Source organism: Phaenicophaeus curvirostris, chromosome 5 (genome assembly GCF_032191515.1).
Source record: "Phaenicophaeus curvirostris isolate KB17595 chromosome 5, BPBGC_Pcur_1.0, whole genome shotgun sequence".
Classification (NCBI taxonomy): Eukaryota; Metazoa; Chordata; class Aves; order Cuculiformes; family Cuculidae; genus Phaenicophaeus; species Phaenicophaeus curvirostris.
In genome coordinates, this window is record NC_091396.1 from 63,759,700 (window position 1) to 63,774,408 (window position 14,709).

The 14,709-nt window shown below is 39.2% G+C and overlaps 1 protein-coding gene across 1 annotated transcript in view; it reads right to left on the reverse strand.

Moving 5' to 3' along the window:
* The window catches only part of KCNH5 (potassium voltage-gated channel subfamily H member 5), a 161,194-nt gene that overhangs the window by 92,161 nt on the left and 54,324 nt on the right, over positions 1-14,709 (reverse strand). Inside the window, exon 7 of the mRNA XM_069856786.1 lies at positions 6,945-7,374. Within this exon, the coding sequence (XP_069712887.1) occupies positions 6,945-7,374 (430 nt within the window). The remainder of the gene's footprint in view (positions 1-6,944; positions 7,375-14,709) is intronic.

Below are 14,709 nucleotides of genomic sequence, written 5' to 3' on the forward strand. Positions count from 1 at the left end.
TGTCTAAAAATCTACTGCTATGTCGGAGTCATAGCAGTTGTTCTACCTTTGCTGCATCGACCCCAACCTCACTCTTAGACTGAAGTTTCATGAAAAAATGGATGATGCTAGATATTTTACTCCCTAAGAGCAACTTGCTTTTTACTGTGGGTTACTGATACACTTATACTCTAAGCCCTTGCCATGCAGCTCTTCAGAGAATATTTAGATTGCCAAGTTCAGCTGCTGCACTGAGACCAGTGCCCTGTCTGGAAACACTTCATCTGCTCAAGCTGGGGGGCGTAACTGCGATTACTAATAATTAAAAGTTATCACTGAAAGAATCTTGATATCCTTGCTTTGTAGAGAGGATAGCACTTGGATTACATTTCAACAGCCCCAGTGCTTTTTCAATGGCACTCAAACTGGTGAATATCTACTTGCAAAGCAACTTCATGTACCTTCTGTGTCATTTCCTTCTGTTTGAGCTGATGGGTAAATGTGAATAAACAGTTTTACTCTCTCCTGATTTGGATGTTAAAGAATTTACTACCTTTTTCATTGCCTCATCCGAAACACTGATCTAATACATTTATCCTCAGTTTCATTCATAACTTTTATCACTGACTTATTTGTGCAGTAATCTTTACCTCTAGTCTTCTAGGTGTCCTACTGCCATTTGAGAATCCTTCTTCAAGCTCTGAAATACCAAGATACACTCACTTCAAAGACAAGGAGGCGGAGCAGGGCTTTTCTTCTGGTATTTCATCCATCAGGATATGATGACAAGGCCAAATGCCAACTGTCCCAGAACAAGACAGCTACAAATGCTCTCACATGAGCCCTTATGGGAGAATCTTCAGTACCCTATCTCAATGTTTAAAACCACTCTGGGTTAAGCATTTCTTTACTGCAAGGCAGTCCCCACAGAAACATCTTCTCCTCCATTAGCCCTGCATCTCTTAGAAGTCCCATTAGAAATTAATTCTTTCCTTTCAACAATCTACATTGCCCCAAAATACAATGCTCTGTCTTTGAGACATACGTATTAATGCACAGCTGAGTTTACAAACTTTCTGGGTGGATGCGTGCTTGTGCAGAAGAGCAGGAGGGAAGCAGTTGTACTCAGAAAAGCTCCTATTTCAGAAGCATCCCTGTGTTCTCCTCTCAGTAGTTTCCATCAGGGTAATTTTACTAAACTATGCAGTAGATTCACATTGTACCGGGCAGAAGACCATGAAGAAACGAGCAGCTGCTTCATACCTCCTTCAATGGGCCAAATACAGTCAGAACTTTGTGAGGTCCAACCTGGCAATAACCTGCAAGCAAACCCGTAGGGAGTGCAGGCTGTTACCCAGCTCTACAGCCACTTCATACTAGTTGCTGTGGAAGCATCCTGCACCCCACATGCCAAACCTAATTTGGGGGTTACATCTGTATGTTGCTGAAGCAATTAAGAGCTCACTAGCTAAGCCATGTTCTTGTTCAAAGACATGTTTCCCCCCACTGGCCCTCATTTTAAGAAACTGTAAGGTGCAGCACAAAAACTGGCACAAGTCCTCTACTGCTGAAGAGGTCAAACCTTTCTGCAGCTCCTGGACAGGTGGTGCATGGTCTCTCCCATATCCCACACCTCTGCAGGAAAAGAAAATGCCCTTACACAAGACTGACTCTTGTAGGACACCCTTAGAACAGAATTGGATTTCAACCATAGCAGAACACTCAAGCCTATGAATTCCTACAAATGTAAAGTCTTCTCACATTACTATCTGTTGCTGGGGAAAAAAAAAGATTTAATCTACGTTACTGGCAACAACGTTTGCTAGAAGGTGCTATCTTACACATACATTTTCCTCAGGATCAAAATTAAATCCTATGGACTCCTGGGATTGCTTGTCTGGAAGTCTGCCAGACAGGCACTTTCCTACAATTATACACTGTTGTGTCAGTGCGTGGGCTTAGCCACTGCTTAACAAATTTACTAGAAAAACCTCCACGATTCATGCAAACAGCACTGAAGTGGCTAACTACCATATATTGGCAGGGAACTGATGAATGTTACTTGAACAATGAAAGAACCCACTAGAATAATGAACTAGGGTTTGGCAGATCAATGGAGAGATGACTGACAGCCCATAGTAGTCCATATCACAACTCCAAAACAAGAGTGGAGCAGCAGCAAGGTAGGGTGTTGCTAGCAACCAGCAGCCTTTCAGCATCGTTCACTCAGTACAGGAGGTTTCAGAACCAGATGTGACTTGGATGAGAGCATCTCACTCAATCTCAACAGGAAAAAGCATGTCTTATTCTTTCTGCTTAGTATAATAAAATTAAAAGTAGAGCAGGGTATCAAGAGGAACCCACCCATTCTCTCATTCATCAGCTGTCCCCTGGACAATAACAATTTGGGGTCAAAGTGGGAGCAATCACATCTTTTTTCTTTTCCAACCTAAAAATCATCATCCTGGGTGTTTTTAAGCTGGAAAGAAGAAGTCAAGCATTTCAAGCCATGAAATTAGAAACTGAGTTTTGAAAAGAGCTGCCTAGAAATTGGTCCAACAGCTGGCAGAAATGACCAGTTTTCCAGAGAAATTATCCTATACAATCACAACAACAAATTCTTCTGATCATTCAAAAACAATTTGAATCAAAAAATCATTAATTCAGAATTCAGAATTTTAAAACCACTAATTGAAAAATAATATCTCTCACACAACAACCTCCCCATAAATCTGGAAGTAAACAGGAGCCAAAGCAAACTATGTATATGAGATGTAAGTATCTCCCTGAGGCAAGAACAACAAAACCACTTTCTCAGCTCTTCTGGGAACTGATAGATGACTAAGTGATTCTTCTGGGACTTTCACGCCCTGAGAATCAGCGAAGTATTCAATGTTCATTGACATTCCTGCCTTCGATATCTTGTTCTGACCTTCCCTTGCAGCAAGGACCATGGGAGCACTTCAGTGACCAGTGGAATATACTGGATTTCTGTTATCGATTAGATGAGGTACACACTGGGTTGTGCCCACTCAGCCAGGCAAAAAAATTCATGAAAATGCTATATTTATGAGGCTAGACCGACTCTGTAAGCTGCTCTATGTCATTCAGAGCAGCTTCATTGTTGCACACGGACAGGGGCAAAGTGATTGTTCCAGGTTACACAAGAAGTATGCAGAAGTGTATCAGAGATCTTGTGCGTTGCAAGCTGTGGGGCTGGCCACTTTTTCTCCCAGTGGATGCACAGCAAGGATGAAGGTATATGGCAGTACACAGACTCTTGTCATTTAAGCATTCACACTTGTTTCTTCAGAAAACCCCATCACTCCTGAATTCTTCAAGCTGTTTCACCCTGCCATATTGCCACCTTGCCCGAAATGCCTTTTCCCTTTTACCAACTTTTTGCTTACTGAAATTCTGGCTATGCTGGGTTGCAAGACAGTAACGTTCTACGAAAAAAAACTATATTTCTGGCTTTTTTTCTTAATATATTCCTTTTCGGAAAGCCACAAAGCCAATTCGTTCACCCTAACATCTATGGCCGTGTTGCAGAAGCTTAAAACCTGCCTATGGACTGAGCTAGAGCAACAGACAGAGCGGAGACTGAGTTTCCTGCTATAGGCTGTGAGCTGACAGCAGATAATGGGATGTTTACAAGAAAGGTCTTCATGAATGATAAATGATTCCTGGTCCATTCAAAGGATCTGACGGATCTACTTGTTTGTTCTGTTCTGTGCAGAGAGGGGACAAAATGACCTATATCAACAGAAAAGGAGCTACGAAAAATCAGATTTTTAATGCATATTCAGCAAGTCTAGGCAGCAAATGCAGAATAGGTATTTAAACAATAACCCTTGTAAAAACCTTGCTCCACTGTCACACGATGCTTTGTGTTCGCTATTTTTAGCTTTTCAAGTGTCAATAAGAAAAAGAAAAAATATTGCTGAACAGCACTGGGCACCAAGAAAAAGCAAGTGAGTCAGAAAGAAATCTGAAGCAAGCTCCACAAGATGAAGTTGAGTTATTCAAAGCTCTATTTTCCGCGAGATAGGTGAGGTATTTCAGTCTAAATATCCCACCTGATTTTGTCCTCAGTGAACAAGCAAGTGACAAACTGCCAATCAAACCGAAAAACATACCTATTCATCTGGGTTTCCCCCACCACCACCCCGCACCGAGCAATGCTTTATCAGCAGCTACAGAATCTTAATTCAGCTATTTTTAACAAGTACACCACTTTGCAATCCTGCCCACCAGAAGGATTTGCAAATCTCTCTAAATACTCCTCGCAGGTCCTGATAACTTTGCCAGCGTGAATAGGACACTTCTGGCTTGCAGAACAAGCTGCTGCTAGCTGACAACGCAGTGAAGATTTTCTTCCGTATCTAAAGTTTGCATGAGTAGGCAGCTGGGATTGTGATGAATTACCATCTCTGATTCCAGTGCTTAGTTTAAGACATTTATTTGGCACAGTCTGTTAGAAAAGACACTGCCAATATCAACTACTGGTATTAGCAAACTTCTTCAGGAAATCTACCAAAGCAATTTCACAGCCTTTCTCTGCTTGTAACAGGAGTAAGTTCATGAACTAGAGTTTTTTATCGATTGAACAGTAATTGAAGTACTGTTTCAAAAGAAAAACTGAAATATCTTGTTTTGAAAACAATTAGAATGAATAATTTTCAGTTCTTATTTACACCTTTTTTAGGGGCCAAACCCTTTTCCCAGGCTCAGTGGCCACTTTGATTGCCTGAGAAATTGCATTTTCCAGCAGCTCTTTGTTGTGCTTTCCTGTCCCGTTTTGGCATTCAGGCTATCATGTTTTGGCAGCTGGCGCTGCAAAGTGTGTTTTTACAACTGTGCAGAAATATTGCAAGTATAAAACCCATGAGCAGTACCTATCTGGAGGTTTGCATATTTTCTCACCAGTATTCAATCAACCAAGCAACTCCTTTAGATTTCAAAGCAGTCATTATATGAATATTCATAAACTTCAAATCTTCAAATGTTCATTGATATGTTTGCAAAAGATTCTGTCGTTTGATTGAACATTTTTACACTTGCAAATAATCTAAAAAGGTTTCTTCTGTCTGTAGCCTTCCTGTCTGCCATAGTGCTCTTCACCCCATTCACAGGAGAAGGCACATTTATTTTGATGGCATTATTTTTATGCAATAAGCAACCTGATTGCCCTTTTGCTGTGCCTCTTGAATTTTAGATTCTACTTTTGAAATTGCCCAAAAACCTATAAACCTAGTCATGGTGTTCCAACTGCTAAGCTGACAGGTACCGCTTGTAAATACGACATGTGCCTGTAATAATTTTGTAGGTGCCACTTAGGAAAACTATTTAAACCAGCCAGTGGCACATACAAAAGTTGCTGTAAATGCTGACTTTGAAACCGCTACGTGCATTTCCCATCTTTAACATGTGTTTCAGAGATGAAAAAAGCAAGAGTTCAATCCACCTAGAACAAATACAAAGCAGGCTACAAGCTCTCTTTCCTTGTCATGTACTGAGGCCATTTTGTTGTTGATGCTATTATTATTATTAATTATGTTTATATGGCTCTCACCCTACCCTAAATCATTTACCATGGCTGCTCAGTTTCTTCTGTAGGACCCTCCTTTGCAGAGCAAATGAAGTCCCAGCAAAAGCCAAGGTAAGCAAATATTACAATATTTCAAGTGTTCTAAAACCCTTTTATTCTCCAAATCCCCAGCCTTCTGTAAATACTACAAAGCAGTTTCAACACACAGCTAAGCAGCACCTATAGATTTTCTATGGCCCACCTGTGATAGCACATTACTGCTCTGGCTTGGGGATTTGCTTTATATGGACTTTGAAATGTTTTGAAAAACGTCAAGCTATCATGTAAGGATGCTGTTCAGCAGAAATTTCAGTGCACTGTGCTGTAAGCAAAGTCCTAACACTGCAACATCTCTTTTTAAAAAGGATTTAAAAATCCCCAAACAAATAGCTTTAATCTTCTAAAGGTCTAGAAAGACTTTAGCAAGAAAACTTCCTTTTTATAGTTCAGTATTTCTCTGAGATGAGCTCAAAGTGTTAGCTGAGATAATTATCAGAGAGATTATGCAGATCTTATTTTCAAAAGGTTTTGTTTGCTCTCTTGTTACATAATTGCTTAATGTTTGTAAGGAGCTCAGAAAATGGGAAGCAACAAAGAAATACCAAGCATTATTTATTTAACAGAAAAATAATTCCCCTAAATGATATTAACATTTTCAGCAGTCTTTATTTTGAATTTTGGAGATCTCCATTAACCTGGAAAGCTGCTTCGTTATCTCACCTTACCAGCACATGAAATGAGAAACGTGTCTTTCCACTTGTTTTTAGACTATTTCAGCGGAGCTGCAGAACAGCAGGAAGCAGACAAAAGGTAGAATATAGTGTCTTACGATTTCCTTCACTTCTAGTTTTGCAGGTGACAAAGGTCACCACATTCAGGAGATAAAATCAGGAGCTTTAAGTCAAATCAGTGCCATAAAGTACACAGTCACCTTACAAAGTCCCTATGTGTTTTGAGATTGGTTTAAACCACTTCAAACCTTTTCAAGCCAATGCAGGTTTACAAACAAAACTCAGTCAAGTACCTGAATTTGAATATACATTTTTGTAACTTTTAACTAAATTCCAGTCAAGACCTTTCAAACATGATCAAAACTATCTTTAAAGCACAAAGAGGCCTTGGACTCAATATAAAATCATCACTGGTCAGACTTATGTATGTACTATACTTAGTCTCGCAAACAATTCAAAAGCTGCAGCTACTACAGAACTTCAGTTCCTGGTTTCAATAATCCAAAGTGCATTTCATTATTACTTAGAGGTACTTCAGGTTTTTTAGGATGTCAAGAAAGCTTACAGCAAGTGTGCTATGCAACTATCATATGAGCTATACAACCACCTTTTGCTTAAATACAATAAAATCAAATTCTACTCACAGCCAACCATCATCATGGCCACTGAAAAAATCTTCTCTCCATCAGTGGTTGGTGCTATGTTTCCAAATCCTATTGTTGTAAGGCTTGTCATGGTAAAGTAGAGAGAGGATATGTACAAGGAGTCTTTACTGGGTCCTCCTTCCCACTGCCCTGAGCCAGTGGTGTTGTATCGATATGGTGTCCCAATACTCAGTGCCAACTGGTAGAGCCAGCTGTCTGTTTTGATTGTATTAGTGACTTCATCTATAACTTCGTAGTCCCCAATGCTGTACCATATGCAGGCTAGCCAGTGGGCCACCAGTCCAAACACACACACCAACAGTACCAGTACAGCAGCACCATATTCCAGGTAATGGTCCAGCTTCCGGGCAACTCGACCGAGTCGTAGAAGACGCACCACTTTTAAGGAACTGAAGAGGCTACTGATGCCCTAGGAAAGAATAAAAATTCATTATTTAATCTGAAATATCCTGCTGGTTAACACAGAAGGCTGAGCAGCAATTCCTGCACCTGCTTTAAATCTTTCTATACATTTTTGTCATGCTCCAGGTCATAAAATACAAGATCAAACCCTCATTCCCTTCCAGTACTTTAATCCTCATCAGGGTAAATCAACATTGACACTCATTAGGTGGATAAATTACTTTGTTCAAGCTCAGTCTTTTCAAGTAATAAAAGAGTTCTATGAAATCCAAAGTGAGAAATGAGGGACTCAATACATTGCCAGTTTGAAGTAAACAAGAGACTCTACTTTGACCTCTAGGAGGTCAAACGTGGTGGAAGAGCAGTGACAGATAGAGCTACACCATCAAGCAGTGTCTTCTTGAAGCTTCTCAGAGGACAACAGCACTCTATTAAATCCAAGCAGACAATTGCTATTCTGACCAAAGCAAGTGTCCACCAACTTAAACAATTCTCAGTATTAACAGATGCTCAAGAGCAATGTCAGAAAGTAATTTTACTGGGTAACTAGAGAGAAATCTGCCTGTTGTTTCTCTCATGCATCAGAGGGTAGCTGAGTTAATTCCTCTAGTCCAACAGTCTCCACTTCATTATCATCCATTTCCACAGCTAATATAACTCCAGATCTTTTGCTACTTAGATGATGTTTCACTGACTGAAGTTGGAACTGACAAGTGTGGGTAATGCCACAGGGCACTGGCAAGAGAGACACATGCCTCTGTATATAGGGTTAATCTCCTTTCTGATCCACATATATCCAAATGCTTGCATTTGGATTGTTCCATAAAATATAAATGAAGTACAAATAAATGGAAGTCCAAATATTTAGGGAACAGAAGCACAGGGACCATCAAAAAGTTAATAGAAACATCTGAGAAGGAACAAGAAATGTATATGTCCTCCTCAATGCACAAATGGCTTGCAATGTATTTTAACAGAGTTTATAGATGCAGAGAGAAGAAAAATATGTTCCTGATCTATTGCAGTCCCATGATATACGTAACTTGTGCATTAAATTAATTAGTGGCTCAAAATAGAAGGTTGGCAAAGGAAGGTTTCTAATATAAAACATTCAGAAGCTGAAGACATTTAATTTAAAGTAGAAATTAAGACATAGAAAGCAATGAAGCAAACATTCCTAGTTACTGTGCCAAGATTAAATTGCCCTTTTCTATGCATCATTATCAAATCAGTCTAGTCAAAACACTGGCTAATTATATTATCAAACAGTAAAAGACGAGTTTCTGGAGTTTTCCATACCAGAAAAACATTAATCTCTTTTGCACCTCTGTTTCTTTTTACAACTAATGTTTGAAGGGTAACACACACCTGATATTTCTAGATGTAGTCTGTTCAACAAAGTTCTTGTATGCTTTCCAAATCCTGCTGGAATTTGTTTCAGATCCCCAAATCCTTAATAAATTGAAGTTCTGCATTTGCATTCAGGCTCTCATGATGACTAATACCATGGAGGGAAGTGGAATTTTCCCATTTTGATTTCTGTATTTTGCATTTACACAAGACACAGATCTAGTTTATCTTTCTCATTTCCATCTAAACATATATCTACTTATTTGCTGTGATATATGTATCTGTAAGGCACTCTGAACATCCAGCTAGAAAGTTCTTTACAATGTTCATTACACAATGTACTGGGGCCAGTGGACTACTGAATGAGGGTCACACCCCACAGAAATAGTATCTACATTTAAAAAGAAAACAACAGTGTAGTTTAATAGTGTATATCAGGAAATTAATCTGCAGGTTCTTTCACTGATTCTCAAAGTTTACAATTTGCTGTGAAATCAGAGGGGTTTTGAAGGATCAGGTCCTATTGTGTCAGTCAATAAGATAAACATTATTACTATTTTACTTAAAGTCACTGTTAATTATCAAGATTAAGGCCAGGGAAGGAGTTAGAGACCTGGAATCTAAATTTGGGAATCCCCATTTTGCAGCCAGTAGCATGTGTTCATCCCAGAGGCAAAGCTTACACTGCACTTTCTACTGCACAAACCCAAGCCGAGAGTCAACTCTTGATCAGAAAAATTTACAGCCTGACATTTCATCCTCCTTGCATATTACATCTTCTCTCTCTAAGTTGCATGGGCAGTTTTACAATACAAAAATACAGCTTATATTTCAAAGTCTGGGAGAAAGATTGTGCTGTGATTATCTTTTTTTCCTAAGCATAGATAACAATCACATCTGCTATTCATAAAACAAAGAGAAATGTTTCATTTTAGCTGACATTGAAATGTGTTCTTTCTAAAAAGTTCTTTCTTACTTTAAGTAAGTTTCACTGCAAGTCTTAAAGCCAGTTTAGTCTGACCCACTAGTTTAAGGTCAAAGAAACAGAGATATATTTATTGTATTTATTGAGTATTCACATTTCATGTTAATCTTGCAAAATATATAGACAATATTGGAAGGTTTAAGAGCCTATTCCATAAAACACTACCTAGGAAAGAGCAATTAAGCACATACTAAATGTACATGTGATGCATCACACTGTCTAAGTACTGGGTTGGGTCAAGCCCGTATCTTTATACTAAAAAATTGCCTGATGATAAATGGACAATTGTTAATTGTACAAAGCTCTGCCCATGATTCAGCAACGACCTCTTTGGTGAAAATCATATGAAAGACTAAGTGCCGTGAATTAAGTTTGGGCTATTAAAAAATTCAGTGTTCTAAACTAAACTAATTGCTAGCAGCCTTTAATTCCATTTTTTCATTTAACTGCATTTATGCTCCATAATGAATTTTGGAAATACTTCTACTAAAGGATGAGCATCTGCTCTAACTGAAGTAACCTTAGCATACAAAGAACAGGGACATGATTAGAAAACCTGAATGAAGCTTTAGAAACCTTGAATGAGGCAGATTATTCCGTTTGGCACTAGCATCATGTTTTGACACTGAAGATCCAAACTTCTGGGAGGAGCATTTGTCACTCTATCATCAAATTTAGTCGATTGGGCCAACTGTCCCTAATACCTGCTGGTCTGTCTTCTCTGACGGAGAATATCTCAATATGTTAGGAAACATCCAGTCCTGCCCCTTGAGGTTTTGACTAATATATTTGATCATGCCTTAATCAGATGAGGACATTCAGCTTGCTCATCTTCAGTCACTTCAGCTGTAGAAATCTTTTAACTGAAAAAACACTTACTCCAGCATTGCATTTTGCGTGTCACATTTGGAACCAAATTCCTATCTGATACACGCAATTGACTTAATTGTTACAAGTGTGAGTCACAAAAGATGTTCTTAGTGACTTCTAAGGCCATTGGATCAGGAGAGGACACAAGCAGTAGCTCTGAACCAGCCCTTTTTGTAGCACCATTTCTATTTAGCAGACAGCTGAAACCACAACAAAAGATGTAGACAATACAAAATGTAATCCAAAAGACATTTTTAAGGAATGAATGTTCAACTTTAGAATTGAAATATCCATTCATGATTAAACAAAGCTCAAGTTTATTGACATAAGCACCTTGAAGTCTGCATCCTCAAATTATCACAATATATTAAGAAAGGAAGTTCAATCTGATAGTGTAGAAACAAGTGATGACAGCACGGAAATGCTGAGGGACTACTCCTTCATATTAAAATTACCTGAATCTTGCCATTTCAGATCCAAGGTGTTATCACACTGTCAAACTTCAGTCTTCCAGGATGAAACAAGCGTCTAAGCTGTATGTCTGCATCTTGCTAAATTTTTCTGACCAAAAGGTAGAGAAAGATGTTTCCTGGAACTGTGATTCATGCAGTGGGACAGATCTCTGCACCTTGAGCAAGAACAGGGAGCTAAGTTCTCTTATGCTTAATGAATCCCTGATAAGCCAGGCAATAGGAAGGATGAAGCTGACTAAGTCATGTTATCCAGGGATTGAGGGCTAAACACACAAGATAAAGGGAACATTGTCCAAGGACACCTTATAGCGACCAACTAGTACTTGAAGGGGGCCTACAAGAAAGTTGGAGAGGGAGTTTTTACAAAGGCAGTGATTAGACTAGGGGCAATGGCTATAAACTGGAGAGCGGCAGATTTAGACTAGACATAAGGAGGAATTTCTTCACGATAAGAGTGGTGAGGCACTGGAACAGGTTGCCCAGGGAAGCTGTGGCTGCCCCATCCCTGGAGGTGTTCAAGGCCAGGCTGGACAACGCCTTAGGCACCCTGATCTAGTGGGAGGTGCCCCTGCCCATGGCAGGGGGGGTTGGAACTAGATGATCTTTAAGGTCCCTTCCGACCCAAACTATTCTATGGTTCTGTGATTGTCGCCAAAGGAAAATGAAGGCTAACAAGCGCAGAAAATCATTCTAGTCAGTATGATTGCCATGTAATGGGGAGTGGAGTCTGTTCAGCTCTAAAGGAGAAGCAGAATAGCAGAGCTGCAGCAGGAAATTATTGCATAAGTATTTAAAAACTAAAATAAAAAGAAAAACAGCCAGCACTTTATGCCATCTAAATATACTATAATGTGCTTAAACCTCAAAATTGAATCCCAGAATGTTGAAAAGGTAAATTTGTCCATTTTTTTTCTATAAAGGAACAATTTGTTTTTAACTGTAGGCATTTTTTCAATTAGATTTCACTCCACAATTTTTTATTTATACATTGTTAGCTGTGGGCACATATGAAACAGCAACAAAACCATGAAACATGCATTTTAAATATGTTCTAAAACTGAAATCCTCCCAGCTCTGAAAATGGGGATTGGTCCTGCATCATTTAACAGAAAACACTGTCCCAGAAAAGGTCAGAAGCAAAAAAAAAAAGAAGAGCTTTTTCACTTGTTTTGATGTCCAGCATACTGTGGTTTTCAAGAATTTAGGGAGCAGCCAAGAACGGGAGATTGGAACCTTTCTATGAAGTGTTGTAGGGCATATTGCCACTGCAATCAAGGTGTGACTGAGGTATGTACAGACCTTCTTAAGTGAAACAGAAGCTAATATGCTTAATTAATTATCCTTAATAAACTCTTAGAGTTGCAAGACGCAAGCAATTACAGCAACCTGCATTCAGCAAAACTAGCCATTAAAGCGGTCAAACCCTCTGAGGAGTCTGCAGCCCAGGCCGAGCTCTTTATCTCCATGCAAGAGCAAATAGTTTCACAGAAGCTGAGCTCAAGCACACCTGCAGAAGCCACAGCCACAACAAAACTGAGCTCTAACCACCCTCCAGGGGTGGGACTCCCCTCAGGTAACGCCACAACATAAGAGCCAGCCATCCAGTCTGTGTGAATTGTCCAGCTTTCCTCTCTGGTGAGTGAAGAGAGAGGCACATCAGGAGAGTGATTCACCCAATTAATCTCAGACAGCGAGGACGAGGACGGGATGAATCACTCCTGGAGCTGTCTCTCCCCCCTCCCACTGAATACAAAGAAGCTGAAGACTATCAATTACACAGCTTACAGGGGGGGAAATTAAACCCATCCTTAGAAATCTGGAGAGCCCAGATCTGGGCATCATCCAAACCCGTATTATCTTATTACAGAGATGGATATTACAGAGCACTGCTTCACAATGTGAGACTTATCTTTCTCAATATGAGCTTGGAGAATAAATGCTATTAATAACAGTAGGCTGAGATTTTCTGCAGATGCAATAGCCTGCTTATTTCTTTATTGAACAGTCAATTACTCCACAGAAAGTGATGCTACACTACATTTGCTTCTGATATGATTTTGAAGAAGTCCCCATTGGCTTGAGGAAGGAATTGAATCTGTTCATTAAAAAATCAACAGTCACAAAGCAAACTGGACCAGGGCTCTTGACCTCAAAAGGGCAAGAGCGAATAAATTATAAATGACAGTATATTGAACTATAGACAATAATAAGTGAAGGCAACTGGACTGTGAAAGATAAGAGAGTCAGAGACCTGGTAGCTAAAGACACCTGGAATGCCCTTACATCAAAAGGTACAAAATATCCAGAGGCTGTATCTCAAAGAAGGGGAAAAACTTTTAAAGCTGAGCATCATTTCTAAATGTATAAATAATCATCAAAAATAGAAAACAGAAATAGAGAACAAAAAATAAATGAGAAATACAAAATTGATCAACAGAAAGCTACAGCTTAGATGGTAAAAAGAATAAAAATAAAGTGATAATTGCCAAACGTCAGGTTGAACCTTTCCTTGTAAAGAATATTAAAACAAATACTCAAAGATTCTTTACATTCAGACATGAAAAAAAAAGAACAATGAAGTGATCAACCTGCAATGAAGTAAAAATAAGCCAGGCTTGGGCTAAAAATTAAATTATTCTTAGCTTTAGTTTTTAAAGATGATGTTTTCCAGAAAAGCTAATACATCAAAAAGGATATAAACAGATACATTACCCGAACAAACCTTAAGGGAAAGAGTAATTAGAAACATTGAGATAAATCAAAATGCAATCACTGCAGCAGTAGGTTTGCTAAGCTGAGGTTAGCTGGGATCTAGCCAAGTTTCTCCTGACAGCTTTCTCTGACAACACACCCCATTTTCTGAAGACAAGACATACTTTTTTTCAGTAAAGTGACAGGTGAAATTATTAGGAAACGCAGAGAAAACAGAGACTACAAGTGGGGTTGAAAGGTGAATGAGGAACTTGTGAAAAGGATAGCAAAATGAAGACCAGACAAAAGAAGTCTATGAGGGGTTACAAGTGACAACTCTCCATGATCTAATTGTTTTCTTAGTGATATTAGCAGAAATATTAAGTGCCCTTGTGTTCTGCTGATGGCACACCTTTGGAGGGCACTGTCAGTATAAAGAATACCTGGGTGGGAGTAAAGGAAAATGTGATAAAGCTTAACAATACAGAATCTCAAGGTATCTTTCATGGCAACTTAACAAAAATTTCAACTACAAAGCTCCTTAGCTGAAAATGACTGAGATAACGGGTTAATTCCACAGTGATTTATAGCAATCAGTGGGTTGCACTCACAGAAAAGGTTATCCCAGCTCCAGGACAGATCATTTGAGTGTTTCTGCCATTAAGAGGAAAAGCCAAACCACACTTTCAAGGCGAAGATGAGTTATCCACTTGGAGTACAGCCCTGTGCTAAGGGGATGTATTCAAACTCAACTCCTTGCAGAGTGAGGCAGCTGGAAGGGCCAGGAAAATTTTCATAAAATTTCAGAAAAGAGGTTCCTAGACAAGATGAGTTTGTTTAGATTAAGGGAAGGAAAATAGGCGTGTTTGTGCTGGGGGAGTGGGATGACTGTTCTTTCTAAGCACATCAAGAAGATAAACAGGAGGGAAGGAAAAAAAATATTTAACCAAGAAGGCTGGCACAGGGACAAATG